The sequence below is a fragment of the Quercus lobata genome, chromosome 2 (genome assembly GCF_001633185.2).
Source record: "Quercus lobata isolate SW786 chromosome 2, ValleyOak3.0 Primary Assembly, whole genome shotgun sequence".
Classification (NCBI taxonomy): Eukaryota; Viridiplantae; Streptophyta; class Magnoliopsida; order Fagales; family Fagaceae; genus Quercus; species Quercus lobata.
The window spans coordinates 71,655,952-71,680,420 of record NC_044905.1 but is presented as its reverse complement, the minus strand read 5'-3'; the positions used below and the strand labels follow the sequence as shown (position 1 = coordinate 71,680,420).

The following is a 24,469-nucleotide window of genomic DNA, read 5'->3' as shown; positions in this document are numbered from 1 at the left end:
ATTGCACCCAATTTGGTCTCTACTATTAATTTACTAATGAAAAATACCTACGTGGCAAACGATATACACTATTGGCAAACATAAAGCTTACATGGCATATAAAATAATATTAAAAAGTACCAAATCAACATTTTTATAATTAATAAAAAGCCACGTAGAAAAAACAAAACCTACAATTCTAAACTGATTTTTTTAACGGAAAAATTAAAAATGAATTATTAAAAAAAAAAAAAAAAAAACCTCAATATTAAACACATCAAGATCTGAGAAAGACCCCGCAAACTTTGTTTGTGTTTGGATCTAAAAAAATGCAAAGGATCTAGATTACCAACAACTAAACAGAATGAATCAAACCAATTTAACCTTTGATATGCTTATACATCACTGAAACGTTTGGATGCAAATGGATATGGGTTCTTTACTTTCAGATATGAGGAGGAGATGAAGTCTGCAGCAGATTTCGTGGAACCTAAGCCATGGCCAAGCTTTACACAGCCAAACCCCATGGCTGTTGCCAGCGACCACCGCAAGCCACAAACGGATGGCTAGCGCTCACTCTCTCTCCCCTCACAGGGGTTTCTCTCTCCTAAGCACGATTCTCTCTCTTTTGATTTCCCTTTGATGTGTGCACTGTTGAGATTGTTTGTGACTTTGTATTTCTGGAATGGGGTTTTGATTTAGCTTTCAACATGGGTTTGGAAATGAGGTGGTCTTTGTAGTGGCAGTTTGTTGAAGAAAGTTGGGTTTTGGAATAGATTAGTGTAAGAAAGGCGAATACATGTTGGGTCTTTGCATTACTTTTTTTTTTTTTTATAGTTGTCGGAAATGGGAAGGGGAGAAATCTCTAACTGATCAAGAAAAAGAGAATGAAGAAGCAGATTGAACAACAACAAAGATTAACACTTAATAAACCCATTTTGAAAGCCTCCAAGCAAGATCCAGACTAATCAATCTCCAAACCAAAACAAATCATGTCGGGAAAATTTCTGATTCACTTTCACTTCTTGGGTCTTTTGCAAACCTTCGATATTTGTGTGTTTGGATTGCAAGAAAATGAAAGAAAATCATAATTTATTTTTATTTTTTCCGCTAAAAAAATCAGTTTTTTTTTTTCGACATGGCTTTTTATTAATTATTAAAATGCTGATTTGGTAATTTTTAATATTGTTTTATAAGTCACATAAACTTTAAGTATGTCAACAGTGCACACTGTTTGTTACATAGACATTTTTCATTAATAAATTAACAGTAGAGACCAAATTGATTGCAATTTGAAAATAACATGAACTAAATTGACTGTTACCAAAATATAAAGATCAAATTGACTGTAACCCCAAAATATAGAAACCAAAATGGTGTTTTCGCCAAAATTATAAATAGTGCACACACACGGTGTAGGTTATAGGCTAATAACAAATATGAAAGAGTTTGAGGGACTATTTGTATATATTTTTTTGAAGGTTAATATTGAATTACCGGAAAGTGTTTGTTAGGAGGGGTTGGCCCCAAGCCTCTACGTAGTTCGGCCCTTACAAGAAGTAGGAGAGGGGGATTAGAATTCAAGTTCTCCACGCGGAAAAAGTTAGACAATAGTCACTAAAGTAAAAAGACTCGTGGCCTCATATAAATAATGTTAATTCTTCGTTGAGATTTCCATTTATTTAATATAAAATGTTAGAGGTTCATGGGCATTGTTTTACTACACCAGGTTTAAAAATGGGATGGTCAACCGTTGAATGTTGACATCCTTTTAAAAGATGACTAAGCATTGAGGCTCCATATGTTTATAATTTAAAATTGATCAGCAACGTTAGTGAATAATATGCCAAAAACTAATCCAAGTCATAATGATGATTTGTCTAGGCTGTCCAATGCATCCAATGCGACATGACTTGTGTATATAAAATTTGAGCTACCAGACTAAACCTCAAGTGAATATGATCACCACGATAGCTTTGTTTCAACTCCAAGTCTTCCATGACCTTTAACCACCAACATTTTGCTTAGCCGGCAATTCAAACATTGAACAAATATTGCACTTCACAAATCATGCCCTTATTATGTCCCAGAATTACATGAATGCCTGCTGAGCTAGGTTGTACAGACTTATTGCTTCATGTGGCAATATGAGAAATCGGAGGATTCTTGATGTTATAGCTTATAGGGGTACCATGTGTCATCAATATTTTGAATGTTGTTCCAGTTTTGCAAGAAAAAGAGGAGTAATAACTAATAATATAATGATAGAGACACTTTGGATGTTTACAGGTAAATTTCCTACATATATAGTTGTAGGAATTGGATTGCTCAAACAGACCCCAAAAAAAAGAGAGAGTAAAGACTAAAGAGAAGGAAGAAGTAATGGCGACCATGAACACAATTTTCTTGGTGTTGATTTTTGTTGCTTTTATCACAAAGGAAGCCTTGGCAACCCAACATGTTGTTGGAGGAAGCCAAGGTTGGGATGAATCCACAGACTTCAACTCATGGACATCAGGCCAAACCTTCAAAGTTGGCGACCAACTTGGTATGTTTCTTATTCTTAACCATGCTAGTTAAGAACTTAGCCTTGCTTTGTTATTAACTTCATTTGTATAAATAAATTATCTTTTTTGGACAGTTTTCAAGTACACAACAGGGTTGCACAGTGTTGTTGAACTTGCTAGTGAGAGTGCCTACAAGAACTGTGACCTTGGTACTGCACTAGACTCCAAGAGCAGTGGCACTGATGTTATCAAATTGAACAAGGCTGGCACGCGTTACTTTGCTTGTGGCACATTAGGCCACTGCAGCCAAGGCATGAAAGTAAAAATCAAGACAGTCACAGGGAGTGCACCCTCTTCTCCAGCATCATCTTCATCTTCACCCACAACTTCTGATGCTTCTGCTTCTCGATCTTTTGCTTCATTTGTTATGGTTGTTGCATTCTTGGCCACCTTTTTGCTCTATGTGTTTTAAGGATATGAAGGCTGGGTATATAGATTCACCTGGTACCGTTTGGTTTGATATTTTTAAGGGATTAAAAACATAGTCAGTATGATAGTATTGAAGTTTGAGTTGAAAAACAAAGGCATCACTTTGTATATTCTTTGTTTGATTATGATATTTGAAATAAGAGGTGAATAAAAATGGCAGGGTTGCTTTAACCCTAGCCTGGTTTTTTTGTAGTATATCAATCAACCTTGCCAGTGAGGATTCTGCTTCACATTTGGTGATTTTTCTCGTGGCTTGAATCATTTATCTACAATCAAATCAAATCAAAATTCATATTGATAGTTTTGAGTCCAAAAAAATATTCATAATTTTAGTACAATTGATGTATTGCAAGGCAGGAAAGATGCAATCGCCAAACTGGGATGGCCTCAACCGGTGTCAAGAAATGTGACAATTTATTGGTTTCAAACATTTTTTTCCATGATTATCTACTTAAAAAGACAGATTGAATTGATTAAGATTTCCTTTCTTTTATGGTAAAAAATTGATTTAGATTTTCAAGATCCATTGAACCAAATTGTTCATTTATTTTGTGGGTAACATTCGGATAATATGATGGATTTGAATAATGTGCCGTAAATTCAAAAATCTCAAATTTTATCAAGTATGTTGTTGGTTCACAAGATTTTGAAAAAGAGCCTTAAAAATGGAATGAATTTATACCACCAAAAGATTGGAATATCACTTCTTTATATTATATAAAAACAAAAATGTTGTAAGTTAAAAATTATGACATGTCTTGGATTCACGTGTTTTTATTTCTTATTTTTTTAGGGAAAAAAAAAGAATATTCCTTGCCATAAAGGTTTGATCCTGATGGTACAGCAGTGTTCTCAAATCTGCTGGTTCTTCGAAATTTGCTGTCACTCTGTGACTCCGTCAGGCCGTTAAATCTTTTTCTATTCCCAGGTAGTCCAAATTTGACACACCCAAGAAGAGAAAATCGAGGTGCATAGCTTCCTGCTTTATTAAATCCAACACGTGCCTCTTGCAGTTAATAAGTACTATATGAAGTCAATTACTCTCTAATAATTTATTAACAAAAAGTCCTAAGATTATAAATTTTTTTCTTTCCACGTTATATCCTCGAATCTTTCAACCACTAGAGGCTAATCACTGTTTACAATAGATGAATCTTGAAGGAGTAAATTATTGACCTAGAGTTTTTTCAAAATACAGGAACCTAGACTCGAATTGGAGAGCACACCCAGTCAAACCTGGGACAAGCAATTTAAGATCAAGTGTCCCACCACTTGGCCAACCCACCTAGCCAACCAAAATAAATAAATAAATAATTTTCTCAACTTTGTGTAACAATTGTAATTTGGCAGAGAGTAATTAGTGGAAATAAAATAGCAGGTCCATGTATAAGTAATGGCTAATTATTTATAGTTTATCACATTAAAATTGTGACAAAAAAGTTACGGAATAATTTATGGACCTAGAATTACTTGTTTATTAAGGATCAGTTAATGATTGGACAATAGTTAAAATAGTTAAAATTAACTATTTTATTACCACTGCATACCCTTGGTGCGATGGTCACTCCACAAGTATAAACGCTTGTGGGGTGTAAGGGCCAACGTTCAATTCTCTAAGAGGGAGCTTCACACACATATACACTTAAATTAGGTTAGAGTAGAATTCTATCTTGTATCAAAAAAATTAGCTATTTTATTATAATTAATATAAAAAGTTAATGAATGTTCTAAGAGCATTTGTTTGTGAACCATTTTAGGAAAAAAAAATTATAAGAAAAGAGAAAAAATGTAGTTAATTGTTTTTATCATTTCCTAATGCAGTAGAACCCATTATATTCTTTCTAAACTGTATCCAAAAAAAAAATCTTTCTAAACAAATGCATGAGTGCACTCGTTAACAAAAGTAAATTATCACTTACTTCTTGGGGTTAAAGGGATTCCTCAACTTGTTACAAAAGTAAACTATCACTTACTTCTTCGGGTTAAAGGGATTCCTCAACGTTCTAGCACCTCTTGTAGTATATCACGTTGTCTTTTTTCTTCAACAATTTAGTGACATGGATACTTGACATTATATGGGTAACTTGTCTTAATTGACGACACTGAAAAACATATGGGTAACTTGTTTTAATGGACGACATTTTTTTTTTTTTTTCGTATAGTGTATTTTCAAGACTTTCAACTAGAGACTAATCACTGTTCGTACCAGGTGGGTCCACAAAGAGGTAAAGCGCTGGTCTATGAAATTCTTTTCAAAGTGCAGGTAGCAGGACTCAAACTGGAAAGCACACACAGTCAAGCTCAGTACAAACATCTTGAAACTAAGAGCCCAACCAACTCGGCCAACCCCCTGAGTTTGGACGACACTTATTTGAGATCTAACTATCAGAACCATAAATGTTTGATTTCGTTTCATCTATACTATTATTTAAGAGGCTTCCCCTGTTTGGATTCCTCATTTTGTTAGTTCAAAAATACTCCTACACCCCTATATTTAAATAGAGACAAAAAAAGGATAATCTGGTAAAAATACAACTCTAACTTCTACTAAAATATTGCCTAAACAATAGGACTACTTTTCTATTAATTTTTAAATTTATTTTCTATACTATAATTTTACAATCTAAATTATAACCACCCACTAATATTATGAGAGTAGTGGTGGAATGCTAATAGGTTTATTTTGCACGTATCTCTTACTCATTAGATTTTTTATAACCAATTGCTATTTTTTTTTTGGATAACAACTGCTATTTATTTGATACAAATATTTTTTTTTTCCCTCAAAACGATAGTACTTTTGCTCAACTTGATCGACTGCACAGAAATTTGCAATGTCAGAGTCCTCTGCTGTTCCTAAGATCTCTAAGAAGCGTAACTGTCAAAATGGTTTGTATCTACTGCAATTATATGTTCTATTCATGTTTGTTGGGCATGCAGCGGTTATTTCTTCTTCTTCTCAAAAGCTATATTTTTCATCATGAATTATGGTGATCGTTTAACATGTTTACCTGACAATTATAAATGCCATTTTGAAACAGATGAATTGATGGAAATCGTTAAAAAGGAGCCTGTGGAGAAGATGAATCCAGATTGGTTTTGCATTTATGTGTGTAGGTATTGGATAAGATTCAATTTGAGAGCCTCACAGACAAAATCAACAAGACTCTCTATTTATGCGTGCAGGTACTTATATATTATTCTTCTCTATTTTGGTCCACAAACTTAATATTTAATGTGATTTTAGATTGCTAACACTTTTTTTGGTTTTTGGGTTATAGATTTGGTGAACAATTTGGGTACAATTACAAGGTTTGAGATGAAGGAATTTATGGAGGCATTGCAGGATTGGTCAATTCGGTGTTGGGTTTTAAGGGAATTAAGTTGCTTAAAGTGGTAATTTACACTACTTTTTTTTAATGTAAAAATTTGTTGTAAAAAAATTTCTTTTATAACGTAAATTATATTTATCATTTGTATAATTCTATGTGAAATTCAATTTATATTTTTTTTATAATTATTAATTTACTACTCTATAAAAAATGTTATGTTTTTAAGGATAGTTGATATTTTTGAAATTTAAATTCTTTTTAACTTTTGTTATGGATGTGTAGTAAGTGGCTAACTATTACAATTAAAACACTACATTTTAAGATTAAAATCAAATTTGAAAAAAAAAGGGGTGGCTGGGTAGTGTTTCTTGGATAGAAGGAGAGATTTAAAAAAAAAAAAAAAGTTTAATCTGAAATTTTTAAATGTGTAATCTTTTTTTTTTTTTTGATAAACTTTTAAATAAGGATAGGGTCACACCAATACCCCACGTTAATTTTTAAAATTTTCCTAAAATTTAACTTTTTATTTTCTTTCAAAATTAGATATGTTAGTGCCTAAATTTAAGGATATGGATATGGAGATGGAGAAGTTATAGTAGTGGTTTTATAATAGGAGTTTTTTTTTTTTTTTTTTTTTTTTTTTTTTTTTAAAAATAAAGAAGAGATTTAAAAAAAAAAAAAAAAAAAAAAAAAGAGGAAAATGTGAGTTTTTTTTTTTTTTTTTTTAACAAAAGAAAACGTGAGTCCCATCCAAAAAAGAAAAAAAAAAGTGAGTAAGGAAAGTGAAGTTAAAAGAAAAAAAAAAAGATTAAAAAGAAAAAAAGGATAAATCTTGATAAAAGAAAAAAGGAAGAGAGAGAGAGAGAGAGAGAACGTGAGGTGAGTTTACTTTGATAAATAACAGAAAAGTGGTCCTATTTTGTAGAAAGTTAGATATGTATTTTTACCATAATGTATTTTAGTTGTCTCTGTGTTAATTTAGATTATTTATTATAATTTGGGATTACAATATTTTTCAATCACAAAAAAAAAATATAGGGGTGTGATGAGTATTATATGTGGAGAAATAAGGGGCTGTTTGGATTGAGTTTTTTGATAACTCAATTCTCTGTTTCCATAACTCATAACTCAAAAATGGTGGGACCCATAGTAAAAAGGTTGTTTGGCCAAACGATAACTCTGTTTCCATCACTCAATTCTCTGATTTTTGAGTTATGAGTTATGGAAATTGAAAACAACAAAAGGCTGTTTTCAGTTTCCATAACTCATAACTCAATAGCATTTCCGTAAATAAACACACATGAGGGACCCATAGCCGCAACTTTTGACCACCTTTTGACTTTTTTTTTTTTTTTTTTTTTTTTTTTTTCTGGGTTGGCGTTGGCTGTTTGTTTGTTTTTTTTTTTTTTCTTTTTCTTTTCCTTTTTCAGTTTTTTTTTTTTTCTGGGTTGGCGTTGGCTGTTTTTTTTTTTTTTTTCTTTTTCTTTTCCTGGGTTAGCCGTTCAGTTTTTTTTTTTTTTTTTTTTTTTTTTTTTTCTTTTTCTTTTCCTTTTCCTGGGTTCGTTGTTGTTGTTTTTTTTTTTTTTTTTTTTTTTTTCTGGGTTGGCGTTGTTGTTGTTTTTTTTTTTTTTTTTTTCCTGGGTTGGCTGTTCGGTTTGTTTTATATATATATATATATATATATATTAGCTTCGGTGAGTTGGGTGCTAAAAAAAAAAAAAACACTGTACTGGCTGACAGGTGTGGGACCCATGAATAGTGTGAAAAAATTGAGTGATGAAAATAAAAGTGATGTTGCCAAATGAGTGTGAAAAAATGAGTGATGAGTGATGAGTTATGAGTTATGAGTGATGAGTGATGAGTGATGGAAATTGAGTGACGGAAATTGAGTGATGAAAAAGCCTTACCCAAACAGGCCCTAATTTTCCAATCACACCCCTAGATTTTTTTGTGATGAAAAATTATTGTGATTGGAAAATAATTTCTCCACACATGACACTCATCACAACCCTAGGTTTTTTTTTTTTTTTTTTTTTGTGATTGAAAAATGTGATAATTTCAAATTATAATAAATACTCTAAATTAACCCTTACCCAAAAAATAGAAGAGCCTCTGAGCACGCACGTGAGCGCGTGCTCAGAGGCTAGTTTCTATTATTAATCTGTTATGTTAAAAGTCCTATTATCCAAGTGTTACCAAATTACTAATGGAAATGGGTAGCATAACCAATTTACATATAAATATCAACCAACCAAAGGGATCCGAGCACGTGTATTGAAAAATCTTGAAAAAAAGAAAGAAAAATCTTGAAAAAAAAGCGTGAAAAGTGCCATGAAAAGAAGGCAGTGTATTTAGTATTTCCTTCCAGCGTTGTACTCTTCTCATTTGAATTCCGCTGAAGTAAAGAGAGTGTGTGTGAGAGAGCGAGAGAGAGAGAGAGAGAGAGAGATCAGATAGTGAAGAAGAGAAGAGAAGCGATGCCAGAGGAAACGACTTCAATTGACTACGTTATGGAGGCGGCTTCTGGGCCCCACTTCTCCGGCCTCCGTCTCGACGGACTCCGCTCTTCTCCTCCGTCTTCTTCCACTTCTTCCCCCGCCGCTCACCGCTCCTCCGTTCCCCCTTCCGCTTTCTCTTCCTCCTCCTCCTCCTCCTCATCGGCTCTAACTGACTCCAACGCCCCCAAGCAGCCTTTCGTCATCGGTAAATTCCACTTCTCAACTCTAAAAACTCACCTCCATTTCTTCAATTTTTATGAATTAAACAATTTCCTTTACAACTCTCACTTTTTTGCTTGCTTCTACATCGCACTACGCACTTTCTCAATATTGCTTTTCAAAACCAAAATTCGCTCTCATTTTTCCTTTAGATCTTGAAGATTGGAGTAGAAAGTGCTTTAAAGGATGAAATCCACATCTGCTTATCTATGTTCGTAGCAATATTCTTAGGGTTTTATTTTGTACTTATTCGTTGTGCTTGTTGTTTTAGATTTGTTAATTATTGTTTCGGTAATTGAGTAGGAGTTTCGGGCGGTACGGCTTCGGGTAAGACCACCGTGTGTGACATGATCATCCAGCAACTCCATGATCACCGTGTCGTGCTCGTCAATCAGGTTGCAATTTCTCTCTTGTTATTGAAATAGAAACCATTTTGTTACAAGCAATGCTAGGTACACAACTTGTTAAGGTGGCAAATTGTGATTGGAACGACTTTAGTTACACATGCGCCTATCACTGACAACACTTTTATCATGTACACTTTGTTGGCAAATTGTGATTGGAGCAACTTTAGTTACAGTGCGCCTATCACTGACACCACTTTTATTGTGTACAACTTGTTGAGGTGGAAAATTGTAATTTGAGCAACTTTAGTGACACTTACACCTGCCACGGACACCACTTTTGTTATGTACCAATCACACTTTGTGGGTTATGAACTCACAATCTCACCATTATCATGATAGAAAGAAGTGCTAATTGAGCTATAGCTCATCGGCGTGTACCAATCAACAATAGACCTTGTCAATAGTTGTGAAAGTTTTGTGTCAATAGACTTATTGGTATGATATTGACTAATATTGTGGTTTGTTTGGTATGGCAATGTTATAGGACTCGTTTTACCGAGGTTTGACTGCTGAAGAATCCAATCGTGTGAATGAATATAACTTTGATCATCCTGGTAAACTTATTTGTGGTCACGCAAAACTTTGCATGATTTGTGATGTAATTTTGCTTTTGGTAGTGTTTTGGTTTTTCGAGATCATTTTGAACAAGTTTTGTTGATTTTTGTTTTGGTTGTTGATTGCAGATGCATTTGATACTGAGCAGCTTCTGGATTGCATTCAAAATCTCAAAGATGGGCAACGTTACCAGGTTCCGATATATGACTTTAAGATACATCGTCGCTGCAAGGATAGTTTTCGGCAGGTACTGACTTCACAACATTTTGAATTCTTATTGGTTTTTCCCTTCAATTGGTTTATGGACACTGTAGAGTCAACATAGGTCTGAGCTGAATAAACATTAGGTTTTAGGATTTACTGTTATTAACTTTCTGAGAGAATGATAAATTGTTTTGATAAAACTCAATTTATAGTTAAATTGAGTTTATCCATTTTTGATCTGCCAAGATTTATTCTTGTCGCTTTTCAAAAAAACTTAATCAAAATTATTTGCCAGGTAAATGCTTCTGATGTTATTATTTTAGAGGGGATTCTGGTTTTCCATGACCAACGTGTCCGCAACCTGATGGATATGAAGATTTTTGTTGATACTGGTTTGATTCCTTTCATCTGGTTGTCTATCATTATCTTCATCATTTCATTTGCATTCTGTCATGGTCATTTATCAATTTTATTAGTAGAGCTAATTTTTTTACGGGAGGCTTTCTTGTTGCAATCTCCCCGCTATATTTTTGTATATGTATCAAAATTGTGTATAGTTCTTGATCTTAACGTTTCTCTTTCTCCCAATCAGTTGAGATATTTAGGGAATTCTAGAGTTGATTGGGAAGTTTATATGTTGCTTGTTCAAGCTATGCAGTCACAAGTCGATCACTATTTGCAAGTCTTGGGGGTGTGTTTGGCATTTGGGTGGACAAGAATATTGTTTTTCTTACTAACTATATTAAGGGAAGCATTTTGATTTTTAACACTCAAAAGCCAGCGCCTATGATTTATTTTATATGATGCATTTCAATCTAAAAATGGCAATAAGGGTCTGGATGAGTTGGGTATTTCTAAGGATCTCCCACATGTTGTCCCTCGTTATATGAGTTGAAAGTTATCTGGATGTTGTTTTCCAAAAATTACCAAGAAGCCTGGGTCTGCATTACCTCTGTGTGCGTGTGTGATTTTAAGTAAGTTGTGCCAAGCCAAACACTTAAAGGCTTGACATTGTCTGGATGAAAGGCACCTAAAGATTTGGGTTAAATTGTGTTTGACTTGTGCCTAGAATTGAAGTTCAACCTCAAATCATTAGATGCTCGTCAAGCTTATGAGTACTTTGAGACTGTATTCAACGTGATTGGCTAAGCAAAGAATGAAGCCCCATGAAGACTACATTTTATCATTTGGCTTTATACCCTATGCTATTATATTGTCATTAGATAAAATTTCATAGAGAAATTGATAATACATCTCATTGGGCAATATGAACCCATACATAGCATACGCACCTCTAAACCATGGATATAGTGAGGGAAGATTTTTGGGAAGGTACTATCCCTTGCTTCTTATGAAATAGAGGATATGCAACTTTGATTATGGTTCAAAGTCCCATTGGGGAAGAACAAATGAGCAATGTAATATCAAGGAAAAAATAAGTGTAGATTCCACATTAGAAGAACCTTGGTGGCTTGCTTGTTCATTAAGAAAATGAGCCAAACTAAGCCTCAGCTTGACTCATTTTAAATCCTATGTTTCCGAACATTTGACAGACTAATAGAGACCGGTTATAATTTTTATTGTTAATTGCATTTCTCTTTTACTCACCCTCTCCTTCTCAAATTCCTCACTATATTATTTTTGGTGAATGATTGCTTCATAGATGCTGATGTGAGGCTTGCTCGTAGAATAAGACGTGACACAGTTGAGAGGGGCAGGGACATAAACTCTGTTCTTGAACAGGTAAGTCCCTTGGTGATATCTGTCTTTGTAGTTGGCTTTTACCCAAAATTTCCCTAGAGATTTCTAAGTTATAACTAGCAGAAGCATATCTTTCAAGTTCCATGATATGTAACATTATTTAGTTCATTTAAATGATGTGTTATTGAATCATAATTGTATTGATGCACAAGCATTTTCCTATCACAATTCAAAAGCAACATCAGCACAATGCACTATTATCCAACATCCATGACTATTTTCATTTTCTTCTTGAGTTTGGAGTACCTTGACTATCGCAATATGGTGATAGGCTGCTTACAAGGGTGCAGCTCATTTATTAAGCTGCATTAGCTTTAATTTCAATCCACCTTCTACTCATAGCACTGTATGGTTTTGGTCCTTTTGACATGTATTTACATTGATGTTGCTACTTTGGTAACTTTTGGTTGTGAACTATGGGATATTTTGATCCTGTGCTTCGGAAGATTTATTATATTTAAACATATGACAATATTATAATTGATACATTGAAAGAATTATGTTAATTGTGCAGTATGCAAAGTTTGTCAAACCTGCTTTTGATGATTTTGTTCTCCCATCAAAGAAGTATGCTGATGTGATTATTCCCCGGGGAGGTGATAATCATGTTGCCATTGATTTGATTGTGCAACATATCCGAACTAAACTTGGTCAGCATGACCTCTGTAAAACATACCCCAATGTGTATGTCATTCAGTCGACATTTCAGGTATGCATTTGTGTGATTATGTTATTAACTTATTATGTTTTTGTACCTTTGAAATTTCTCTTCAGAAATATTTTGTATTACGGACAAAAGAAAGTTTGATGGGCATTGCCTAGACTTCTCTATTCTAAGCACAATACAATTCCTGTTCCATTGATGGTTCATAGCCTCAAATTATAGTCAATAATGATTGGTGAAGTAGAATAGATACAAAAGCGGCATTAGATGAGGTTAAATTTGGTGTTTAGTAGTTTGAACATATTGAAAATATGTTAGATAAATTACTTTTAAAAAAAAAAAGTATGTTAGATAAATAGTCAAACAAGTCACCATGCGGCATGTGACCTGCCCCAGGTAATTACCAAATGGAGGGTTTTTTTTTATTTTTTATTTTTTTTATTTTTTAATTTATAAATATTTGAATGGAAAAGCAAAAAAAATTGAGTTTTAGCAAAGAATTACCAGAGATAGAGGTCAGATGGTGTGAATGATTGACTTGGCATACTGTCACTAAAACAGAAAAAAGTGGATAACCAATCCCTTACCCTCATATTATAGTATCATTACGCCTTATGGTTGATTCCATGCCTGTTAGTTTTAGAATGGCGTACTTTATTATGCATACCATGTGGTATTCTCTGAGGACTAGATAATCTCTCCAGCAACTGTGTCGTGGACATCAACCGATTTTAAACAAATAACAGGCAATGGCAATAACACAACTATGGTTGAATATTAAGATTTTGTAGGATTTCTACCATACACCTGCACTCTGATATGCAATTCAGTCATTGTTTACTCATATGTGTGACCCTTGTTGCAGATAAGGGGTATGCATACGCTGATTAGAGACCGGGAAATATCGAAGCATGACTTTGTATTTTATTCAGATCGACTTATTCGTCTGGTACTTTCTGCTGCATGGCTTAGCTGAAGCTCATAATTGACATGAGTTTCAGTACCCTGTGTCTTATAACATGCATAATGCAACCGCTTAATGTTGATTTTATTTTTCAGGTTGTGGAGCATGGCCTTGGCCATCTGCCATTCACTGAGAAGCAAGTAGTTACTCCAACAGGTGTGTTAACTGGTTGTTCAATTTTCTCAAATTGTTTTAACCCGTAAACTTCTTTTAATTAGTAGATTCATTAGAAGACACTATGGGGGGAACAACCCAAGTACACAAGAAGTAAATTCCTAAATCTATGATTTTTGTATAATTCTCATAATAGTAAAGCATGTTGGTTGCTTGAGGACAAGCGCTCATATCTGCCTGTGTCCCAACTTGTTTAAGCACTTATTAAAGATTTGATTTTTCTTAGCATTGTTTACAATCAGGAGAGTGTAAATTATTTCTGTCCATAAACTTATTATGTAGTTATCATTTCATGACCATTTTACAATCCATGATTCTTTTGCATGCAAACCTATTCTTAAATATAGATTAACATATATGGTTAATATATTAAACTAAAAAATCTTGAGAACCATGTCTGTGCTGGCACACTTTTTGCATTGCAACATTGCTAGAGAAATGTTGACTTGTTGGCAGTTACAAGAAGCATCAAATGCTAGAGGTGTGGAAAGCCTTCCTGCTCTGTTTGATGTGGGGTAAATGGAGAGAGCGTAAAGCTAGGATGTTCTAGGGAATTGAAACTCCTTTGACTGAGCTTAAACTTGAGAACCATGTCCCATGGGTGAGGCCTAAGTCTCTGAAGGAGATGTTGACTTGTTGAAGAGGCAGTTACAAGAAGCATCAAATGCTAGAGGTGTGGAAAGCTATCCTTTGTTTGATGTGGGGTATTGGAGAGATCTTAATGCTAGGATATTCTAGGGAATTAAAACTCCTTTGACTCAGCTTAAACTTTTACTTCTGAGATCTGTTTTTGTGTGAGCTAGAGTTCTCAGAGTATTTTTATCATTTCTCTTGTACATTACATGTGTACTTGACTACTTGAATTTGTGTTTTGTTTAATAAACTTCTTTGTTATTCATCAGAAAAAAAGGGGAATTTCTCTGAAGTATTGTTATTCTTCTGTTTCAGCATCGGTATATACTGGGGTTGACTTTTGCAAGAAATTGTGTGGGGTTTCCATCGTTCGAAGGTGAGCTTTGGCTCAGGTATTGATTTTGGCATTTTTTAGTTTTCTAGTAATGAGTCTTGTATATTCAAGACATGCCTTGTGTCCGAGTATCCATCTTATACTGTAAACATGGAAAATCTCAGATTCTCATTAGCCCGTCAACATGGGAAACTTGTCTTGCAGTATTGTGACTTCTTTTTATAATTCTAAGATCTTTTCTTGTTTGTTATGTAATAGTGGTGAAAGCATGGAAAATGCCTTGCGCGCATGCTGTAAAGGAATAAAAATTGGAAAAATTTTAATTCATCGCGATGGAGATAATGGCAAGCAGGTAATTGTGTTTTATTTTCTAGAAGAAATAATTTGCTTTTGAACTAGAGCCATTCTTTCTATTCTTTAAGAATTGGATATAATTAATTTTAACAGTAGATTTGCTACCTCGCTTTAAGCAGCTTATATATGAGAAGCTTCCCAAGGATATATCTGAACGGCATGTCCTGCTTCTAGATCCGGTTCTTGCTACAGGTACTTGTTTGATTCCCGTAAAAATCTAATGTCCTTTCCTTTACTTGATATCTGCCAATTCTGCATCATGTAAGAATAGGCCAACAGAAGTGCATTTCTTAAAACTATTTGTCATTCTTGTTTCCATTTCCTTTTCACTTTGGATAAAAGATTATTTATTGAATAGGAGATGGTATATGTGAGAAGGGAAGGGGAGAAGGAGATTTCATAAATTTTAAAGAAAGAAAAACAATTCTGCTTACAAAGTTTGATCATTTGCTCTGTTCCATCTTCATGCGTTTATACAGCTTCGCCTTGTGTTGCCTGCACATCCTACTCTCGTTAAATGAATTTCTTTTGAGCCTTACATCCAATGTCTGGCAGTTTATGTTTTTATTTTTATTTTTTTTTGGTTCATGCTTAACTGGTGTATTTGCCTCCTATCTTTCCTTGCTGCGTTCTGTACTTGTTAACTGTTCTATATCATAGACTTTTTTTATGCATATGCAGAGCTGTTAAGCTGTCCAATGGAGTAATTGAATATTTGTGGATGTGCATATAATTTTATAAATAGTGTGGAGTACAGTACATTCATTGCTTAATAGCCATGCTTGCATGCTGATGATTAGAAATCTATCTTGTTGCCTTTCTAGGGAATTCTGCTAACCAAGCAATTGAACTACTCATACAGAAAGGTGTACCAGAATCCCACATTATATTTCTAAACCTCATCTCTGTAAGTCATTTCCTTGCTGTTTGCAAATTAATTACTCATTTTATTACAATGTCCATATACACCAACTTATACTGCGTTATGTTGACTTCAGGCCCCTGAGGGAATTCAGTGTGTTAGCAAAATGTTCCCATCCTTGAAAATTGTCACCTCTGAGATTGATGCTTCTCTGAATGAAGAATACCGTGTCATACCAGGTTTGGGTGAGTTTGGTGATCGTTATTTTGGTACTGACGATTGATCAATGATCGTTGAAATGTGAAGATTTTGAGCCTTAACAGGACTGGCCTATGCCTTTGAATTAGGTTTTTTTATTCAAACTACTAGACAAAAGATCTGCAGATGCATTTATATGAATTTCATAGCAGCCAGCTTTGCTGCTATTTTCCTTTCTATGGTACATTTATGTTGTCAAATATTTTACTAAGAATCTTCAACAGAGCATAATGAGATGATTGCCAGTTTACTTAAGCAAGTACAGATAAGAAACTGATATTTCAGATAATTCTACGCAATCGTTTTTCTTGCAATGAGATGTGGAGACTGTCCTCCTTAATCATCATAACTGCATGATTATAGACAAAGGTAAAGTAAACAGTAATTTGGTATCGGAATAATATTCAAGACAAAAGTGTAATAATAACCGAGACAATGACAACAACGAAAATTAAAATCTTCTAAAAAATCCTTCTGATCATGTTTAGTTGTTTGTATCACAATCTTGCTGCGTTGCCCTCCCTACAAAATCCAACACAACTGTGGCTAACTCGGTCTGCTGTGCTGTGTACCCATGTTCTGCACCTTCCATTATATGCAACTCGTGATTAGCTATAACCTTTGCAAACTCCAGTGCATCTTCAACAGGGACGATATTGTCAGCGGATCCATGCACCGTCAAGACCTTACATTCCTTCTCAATCCCAGAACCCACTTCGCCCATATTTGTACCTTGACACTCCACCAAACTTTCTCTAGTCACTCGATAAACAACACTCCCTGTTTTTTTGTTCTTAACATCAATGAACCCCTCTTTCTCTATCATTTCCATGTAGTCTTTACCCAAATGAAACTCAACCCCTCTCATCAGCTCAAAACGACCAGAGATATTCACAACTGTATGAACATCATGGTACTTAGAAGCATACAATAGAACCACATCACCCCCTTTACTATGACCAATAATGGCACTCACAGCTCGATTTGCTACTCCACCAATGTATTCAATCACAGCACGTAAATCTTCAACCTCTCCCAAATACCTACCATAGCGTAAAGATCCTTGGCTCTTTCCATTACCAGCAAAATCGAAGCGAAAGGCACTTATCCCATCATTTTCCAAAGCAAGAGCTAGCTTCTTTATGGTGTTGTTCTCCTTTGTGCATAGGAAACCATGGCACAATATCACAATCTCTTTCGACCCAGTTTCATGCAATAACCCCACGAGATTTTCACCGTCTTTGTTTGGTATTATCACCTTCTGTTGCTTAGCCTTGCGTGCGGGGGAGGCTTCTTTTTGGTCTGCCTTCTTGCTCATGGCCTTCGATGAGTTTTCACATTCCCCTGGCTGTGGTGGTATGATTGCAGAGGAGGGGGTTTGAGATTTGGATTCGGAGGACATGACTGTAGGGGACAAAGAAAGAAAAAAAGAGCCAGAGATATTGTTGGTTCACGAACCTGGAATGAAACACAATCACTCAATCAGATCAGCCCGTTGAGTTCGCGAGCCGCTACTTCCTTTAGAATTTGTGAACGTCCGAGAGGAATATATTATATTTTATATATCCCTAGGAGTAGGTCAACGTTATGAATTTAGGAGTTTGGGTCCCCTTAATACTATGGACAACCATTTTTCACACCAAAATTTACCGCTTTTGACTTATGTAACGGCGAGTGATCACAAAAATTAATAGGTTCATGTAAATCGGAGGTGGGCATAAACACTACTCACAATTGCACATCACTTCTGGTATTATTATGAAATTGACTGTGTTCTTTAAATTATTCATTTAATTTTCCTTTTTAAGTACGGACCAATCCTATATTTATATAAATGTGTAATTGTCTATTTATGGCGAATAAATCTAGGAATTGAGTCCCTATATATATATATATATATATGTATGTATGTAACTATCTATTTAGGGCGAGTAAATCTAGAAAGCTACTTAGTCACATACCAAATTTCACAATTTATTGTGAGTAATAGATACTCATTACTTATTATATGGATCTATTACTTTTTGTCAATCACTTACAATCATATAAGTCAGTAAATTGTGAAATTAGATGTGAAAATAAGTGTGTTCATGGATAGACTGTTTAAGTTAGTAGATTGTGAAGTTAGGTGTGAAAATAAGCTTATTTCTAAGTAGACTATTTAAGGAATAAGCTGAGGTTGAGATTAATAATTCACTTTAAATCTCATAGAATATTTTTTGATCTTTTAAGTTTTGATGAGTTGTTAACCTTTCTCTCTCACATGATGCATGCAATGCAAGAGCTAAGAGGATATATTTTGCACAACATATTTTTACAAGTGTTACATGGCCTAACAACATCACTCTCAATTTAGTTCCACTAATACATTTTTAAAATGCACCAACCATAATAAGTCATTTCAAAAATTGTGAAAAAAAAAAAATGAAATGATACATGGATATAATTTTTATATCTCAATTTTAAGTAATTATTTATTGAGAAGATATTTCACAAGACATTTCTCTTATCACATGTGAGGTCTGGTCCACATATATTATGAAGAGAAATTTTAAGAGATTGAATTGATAAAATTTTTTTTTAAAACTATGTTCACTCTAATTTCGCACCAAAATTTGTATCAAACTCAATTTCGCAAAAATGTCAAGCTAATTTTCCTGCAAAAATAAATTTAAATCCTAAAGATATTTAATTATCTATCAGAATGAGAAAGTTCCATTTTCTAGCATATTATCCATTCCCGCCACACCAGGGAGCAGGAGCAGGAGCAGCCAAGCTCCGGACACTGCTAGACTCACAATGCCTCTGTGCCTCCTCTCTACTCGCCCACCCTCCTCTCTCACTCTCATCACCTGCCACGCCTCCCCCGGCGCACTGCGCACCCACCCTTCCCCTCCTTCCACGACATCCCTTTCTTTGCCCCCAACCCCTCCTCCCTCGCTAACCTGCGCCCTCCATTGCCCTCACTTCCAATCGTACGCACCCTTCTCTCTTTCTCACTATCATTTTTTTAAACAGAATAATAACTGCCCACTTTTCTTTTTAACTGTTTCAAATTTTTTATTTTTCAGGTGCTCCGGGTGCACTCACGAATTCAATCTCCACCGTCCGATCATCGTCGACGAAGCCACCGACTTCTTCAAAACCCTAGGTGTCTCAGACTTCACCTTCGATACTTGTAGACTGGTACACCTTATAATAACCCCGGCTAATTTCTAGGGCTTTTTGAAAATTCATTTTAATGCCTTTGTTTTTTGGCTTTCAGTGGGAATGGCGGTGCCGTGCAAAACTCGCGGTTCGCGGCTCGGCGGAAAGCCCTCTTATCGGGCTTTATCAGGAGGGTACTCACAATGTAGTAGACATTCCTCAGTGTAAAGGTAATTTTGCAATTTAATTTTGGATTAAATGTGTTAAATTTTGTTGTTGAAGTTTAAATATTTGGTTTTATTGTGTTCTGTTGTGTAGCTCACCATCCCAATATTAATGCTGCAGTCGAATTGCTTAGACGAGGTAACGAAAAAAAAAAAAATTATAAATTAACAAGCTCAGTTTTGGTTGAATAATTTGTTTTACTAGGTGTTAAGTTTAGCTGGTGAATAGTATAATATGTGTTTCTTTTGGATAATTTTTAGGAATTACTGAGTTGAATGTTGAGCCGTATGATGAGGATCAGGGAACGGGTGATTTGCGATATGTTCAGGTGAGTTATGCTACTAACTACTAAATGGTGTTTAAAATCTCGTTCCACCGAATAAGGAATGATAACTAATTTTAAATGACGTGACACTATCTAGATTAATGAAGAAGTAAAAAATCTTTGCCGTGAAATGGTAGATTTTTATTTCAAATGACGTGCGGGGAAAATAAGGCCTTTTGTGGATATATTCTGTAAATGCAGTGGTTGTAACATTTAGAAATTTGGAATTTGACTAGTGGTGGGTGTGTGCAGATGGCGGTGACAACATACAACACATCCCTTCCGGCCTCTGAAAGATATAGAAATGGTTACTAGCTGAATTCATACTAATGCTGCCTTGTTCTTTTGAGTTTTTAACACTGACTAATTTAAGATTTAAAATTAATGAACTTATAATTGTTTCCAGGTAAAGTACAGGTCTCTCTGGTTTGGAATTCGAGGAATGAGAATTCCCCCAATTCTGAAAAACTTAATGCCTTGGCCAATGTGAGCTTTACCAGCCTGCTTTGTTTTCTTGTAACTGTTGTAGGTGTTTTTCTTTGGTTTGTTTTTTTATTATCATATTTTTATAACTATGGCAGTTTCTATGGAGAAATGGTGGACCAAAGAGCAATGTCCATTTAATCCATTCTGTGTGGGCTAACTTTCAGACATCAACTAACAATGTGAGTTAAAATGCTTTTCTAAAGAGAGTATATTTTATGTATAGCATGTCACAATTTTTTTGTTCTATGTGTACTTTACGATGTTTCAGATTGTCAAACACAATCAGCAGTGGTAACAGTTGTACAATTGAGCATATCTAAAGCTGCTCCTCTATTGTAATAAAACCTTTTTTTTTAGTATAGAATTGTGTGCTTTCTGCATTAGTGTCATGGGAACAAAATGTCTAGAGCGAAAGTTTAAATGCTTTGAATATTCTTTGACACTGACTGTTAATGTTGGGTTTTGAAAGCCTACGGAAAGGATAATATGTTGAGGAGATGATTGAAATTAAAAGGGAAATGAATATTTCACTTCCCAGGTATACTCTTACAATGGTTAATGTTTCCTTTACAATTATGACGTCTAATGCAGGTCATCTCAGTTTAAGATCTGCTTTCTTAACTGCAAGACTTACTGTATTCTCTCATGTACTCATTTGCTATGCAATATGTTAGGATAGTTTACAAATTGTTATATTTATTCAAAAGATTGAAATTTGTGAAACTAAGAATGTTTAACTGATGATGCAGATAATTTTTGGGAATAGATGGAGACATCTTTTAGGAGAGAGAGACTTTTGGGAACATGTTGGAGGAATTGATATTGCCTTGGCTCCATCCAGTTTTGGCCAAGCAAACACACGGGTAGATGGACTTTCTAATCAAGCAACCCCCTCTTCTTATTTAATTGAGCATGTATATTCTTTCTTTTAGATCAAATATTGGACAGCAATGGACATGTGGATCAAAGTAGCATCAATTCCTTGAAAAGATAGGATTTATGGGCTGGAAGGCATAGAGAACTTGAGTATTGGGATTTAGATCCTGCCTTTTTGTTTGGGATGCCCAAGTTTCTTTGTCCTTTTATGTTTTATTGCATCATTTAGGTTTATTTTCATTTTTTATTTTAGATACCTAGAACTTGATAGCAAGACATGCATAATTTTATCTTATGTTGACACAAGTAATAATAATATTCAGTCCAATGCTAATTATTTTCAGGCTTTTGATATCTTGCTCCGGAAGTTACAGAAGTATGTTCCTTTTGGTGCATCTGTTGCTGATTTGTATGCAGGAGCTGGTGTAATTGGATTATCATTAGCAGCCACTAGAAAATGCAGGCAAGAACCAAGATAGTTATAAATGCGCTGGGGCCTAGAGTCTTATTATTTTCAAAATTTCTAACTCATTGTTGTTATTATTGTTTTTCAGGTCTGTCAAATGCATTGAGATTAATAAGGAATCAAAGTTATCTTTTGAGAAGACAGCTGACCGCCTACCAAAAATTGTAGATAGCAGCATCAGTTGGCATCATGCAGATGCTTCAAAGGTTGGCATTTAACCCATAATTTAAGGAATTTAATATAATTCCACACCTGATTAATACTTATTGCAATAATGTTTTTTTCAATATGAAATTCTTATATTTTACAGGAAATGAAAAGGTGCTTGTATAGAATAATCTTAGTGTTTGGCCTTTGATTTAGCTATGGAATGGTTCAGGACTAATTCAATGATGTACTTACAAGTAAACAGGAACCTCTTTCTTGGATGGTGGGATCTGATGTAATTGTGGTTGATCCTCCTAGAAAGGGACTGGACACATCTCTTGTTGATGCATTACAGAATATAAAATCAGTGAAGCATAAAGCTAAATCATCATCTGAAAGGTTGGAACACTTTGTGTTTCCCTAGATAAATTTAAAACCATATCTCATTAATGGTCCCTATAAAGACTCTTAAAATCATAGAACTTGGCAAGTTATTAATGCATTATGATATGTATGTCAACTTCAGTCCACATGAGGTCAAAGATGAAAAGAGACCATGGATTTTGCGTGCAAGGGAAGATTCAGTTCAGATTGGAAGCAAAACAACTTCAGTGGATAGTCAAGCACTACCTGAAACCCTTATTTATATAAGTTGTGGGTGGGATAGCTTCAAAGAGGTACTTCCTCAGTTAAAGTGGACGCGATACAATGTCATGGAATCAGATTATATTCTTCTTTGATTATACTTTTTCCCACTGCTTTTGTCTTCTTTGATAATTCTGAAGTTTAAGTTGACTATTTTGTTAGCTAAGTTTGCATCAATTTTCTAACAGGATTGCAAGTTATTATTGTCTAGTAAGGCATGGCATTTGGAAAAAGCCCATGGTTATAATTTCTTTCCTGGCACCCAGAGGTATTTATCTCTTCTTTCATTCCATTCTATCTTGCCCTCCCAACAGTAAATCGGTCCTTTATGAGTACGTCATCTTGAATGTAACTTTGTGTTACTTGTTTTGATTTCAAATTATATTGCAATCATACAGCTTTGCATGACTATACGAACTGAATCTATATTTCTAGCCACTTTTTAGTTTTTAGGTAGCTAACTAAGAACTTCAAAGGACTATGTTCTTGTCAAGTTTGAAGCATTAAATTTGTCCATGACAATTAATTTTGGGTTATGCTTGCAGCATTGAGGTTTTAGCTGTGTTCAAGAGGGGTCAAGGAGGCCTCAAGAAGAAGAAATTGGGAAAGAAAAAGAAGAAACGCTTGTAAGGAACACTGATCTATGGATAAAGCATGATGGACTAATATCCAACTGCACTTAAGAGTAGACAAAGAAGATGCAACTATTAGAGATGGGCAAATTGCATGCAAAAAGAGTCATATAGATGAGAGATGTCTGAATTAGAAAGCAATTGTCATAGTTGGTTCCCCTGTATTGTTGCATTCCAAAAAAAAAAAAAAAAAATTGTTCATCATTGAAGAAATTTGTATAAAATAGAACAGTTACGGTAAAATGAAGTTTGATATCATTGCATTATCTATTTTATCACCTTTAGAATTTGACAAAAGAATCATAAGTTGTAAAGAAAATAGAAACAGGAAGAGATGCGTTGCTTCGAGAAATGTGCTAGTGCCATTTGTATTAGGAGAGACTCAGTTCCCCTTTCCTCCACCCGTTGTTCTTGCCAAATGGGGAAATGCAGTCAAAATGTTGTAGGGCTTAAGTCCTGCGGGGTCAAGATCCTTACAACATTTTTGAGTTTTTGGATTTGAAAACATAACTGGGTTTAGGTGCCAAACCGGGCTTAGGTGATATTTGAGGATTTTTGAGTGATAGGAAATGAGTTATAGGGTGATGAGTGATGATATTTTAGTGATGAGTGATTATATTTTTACACCCAAACAAGGCCTAAGCTTTGATTTTCTGATGGGTATTAGTGAGGATTGATTGTGTAGCACACCCTATTTGATTATTTGTAACTATTTGTGAAATGATAATGTGGCATATTGAGATTGGAGAGTGTAAAACAAGGGTTTTATACTGCGCCCTTAATGAATTTAATCTTCTTCTTTTTTATATCTTCCATACTTAAAAAAATTTCAAAAAATAAAAAATTAATAGTTTTGTCATAAATAAAATATTTAGTTTCAAGTTTTTGTAGTTTAGAATTATGTGTAAAAAATAATTTTGTAGATTAAATAGTAAATAACATCTTATTGAAACGAAGTTTAACATGCCTATTAAAACATTAAAAAAAAAAAAAAATACAACTAAATGGCTAAACTATCAAAATATTTAGCCATAATAATTTTTTTGTGAGAGCAATAGTCATTAATTACAACCAAGTTTGTAGTCAAACTTTGTCCATATATTTAATAGTCAAACCTTGCTGAGCTTAGTAATGTAAGCTTGTAACCGAGTTGGGGCATTAAAGTAATTGAATATATGTTATGATTTTTTTTTTTTTTTGATGAAATGTATGTTGTGATTGGCTAGGGTGAAATCCATATGGTTATACACTATTCAAATAAGAATTCATTTTCTAAAAGATCCTGGCTTTCGTGCTTTGCTGGTTAGTTTAGGTTTGTCCACCATA

At 34.4% G+C, this 24,469-nt stretch overlaps 4 protein-coding genes across 4 annotated transcripts; 3 read left to right on the top strand and 1 right to left on the bottom strand.

Moving 5' to 3' along the window:
* The first annotated feature begins 2,318 nt into the window (after nt 1-2,318).
* Nucleotides 2,319-3,176, top strand: LOC115976457 (mavicyanin). The gene is made up of 2 exons (XM_031097748.1): nt 2,319-2,527; nt 2,621-3,176. Exons 1-2 carry the CDS (start codon nt 2,362-2,364, stop codon nt 2,956-2,958), a joined length of 504 nt encoding a protein of 167 aa, XP_030953608.1. The 5' UTR covers nt 2,319-2,361; the 3' UTR covers nt 2,959-3,176.
* A 5,408-nt stretch (nt 3,177-8,584) lies between these two features.
* LOC115976455 (uridine kinase-like protein 1, chloroplastic) lies at nt 8,585-16,453 on the top strand. Its single transcript, XM_031097746.1, has 14 exons — nt 8,585-9,010; nt 9,328-9,419; nt 9,916-9,985; nt 10,115-10,233; nt 10,486-10,582; nt 11,854-11,933; nt 12,466-12,660; nt 13,481-13,564; nt 13,675-13,735; nt 14,702-14,762; nt 14,979-15,072; nt 15,194-15,266; nt 15,899-15,981; nt 16,073-16,453. Exons 1-14 carry the CDS (start codon nt 8,785-8,787, stop codon nt 16,217-16,219), a joined length of 1,482 nt encoding a protein of 493 aa, XP_030953606.1. The 5' UTR covers nt 8,585-8,784; the 3' UTR covers nt 16,220-16,453.
* A 111-nt stretch (nt 16,454-16,564) lies between these two features.
* Nucleotides 16,565-17,722, bottom strand: LOC115976456. Its single transcript, XM_031097747.1, has one exon. It carries the CDS (start codon nt 17,594-17,596, stop codon nt 16,679-16,681), a length of 918 nt encoding a protein of 305 aa, XP_030953607.1. The 5' UTR covers nt 17,597-17,722; the 3' UTR covers nt 16,565-16,678.
* A 1,179-nt stretch (nt 17,723-18,901) lies between these two features.
* On the top strand, nt 18,902-23,409 carry LOC115976454 (uncharacterized RNA methyltransferase pc1998). The gene is made up of 15 exons (XM_031097745.1): nt 18,902-19,169; nt 19,266-19,380; nt 19,460-19,571; nt 19,660-19,704; nt 19,827-19,894; nt 20,144-20,198; nt 20,298-20,377; nt 20,473-20,556; nt 21,127-21,240; nt 21,598-21,716; nt 21,808-21,925; nt 22,132-22,265; nt 22,393-22,543; nt 22,700-22,779; nt 23,057-23,409. Exons 1-15 carry the CDS (start codon nt 18,994-18,996, stop codon nt 23,139-23,141), a joined length of 1,536 nt encoding a protein of 511 aa, XP_030953605.1. The 5' UTR covers nt 18,902-18,993; the 3' UTR covers nt 23,142-23,409.
* Nucleotides 23,410-24,469: the final 1,060 nt, after the last annotated feature.

Coding starts and splice junctions, on each gene's coding strand:
- LOC115976457 (XM_031097748.1), top strand. CDS start 2,362: ATGGCGACCATGAACACAATTTTCTTGGTGTTGATTTTTGTTGCTTTT. Junction 2,528..2,620: donor CAAAGTTGGCGACCAACTTG/GTATGTTTCTTA, acceptor TTTTTTGGACAG/TTTTCAAGTACACAACAGGG.
- LOC115976455 (XM_031097746.1), top strand. CDS start 8,785: ATGCCAGAGGAAACGACTTCAATTGACTACGTTATGGAGGCGGCTTCT. Junction 9,986..10,114: donor ATATAACTTTGATCATCCTG/GTAAACTTATTT, acceptor TGTTGATTGCAG/ATGCATTTGATACTGAGCAG. Junction 14,763..14,978: donor GGGGTTTCCATCGTTCGAAG/GTGAGCTTTGGC, acceptor GTTATGTAATAG/TGGTGAAAGCATGGAAAATG.
- LOC115976456 (XM_031097747.1), bottom strand. CDS start 17,596: ATGTCCTCCGAATCCAAATCTCAAACCCCCTCCTCTGCAATCATACCA.
- LOC115976454 (XM_031097745.1), top strand. CDS start 18,994: ATGCCTCTGTGCCTCCTCTCTACTCGCCCACCCTCCTCTCTCACTCTC. Junction 19,381..19,459: donor CCTTCGATACTTGTAGACTG/GTACACCTTATA, acceptor TTTGGCTTTCAG/TGGGAATGGCGGTGCCGTGC. Junction 22,544..22,699: donor GGTGGGATAGCTTCAAAGAG/GTACTTCCTCAG, acceptor ATTTTCTAACAG/GATTGCAAGTTATTATTGTC.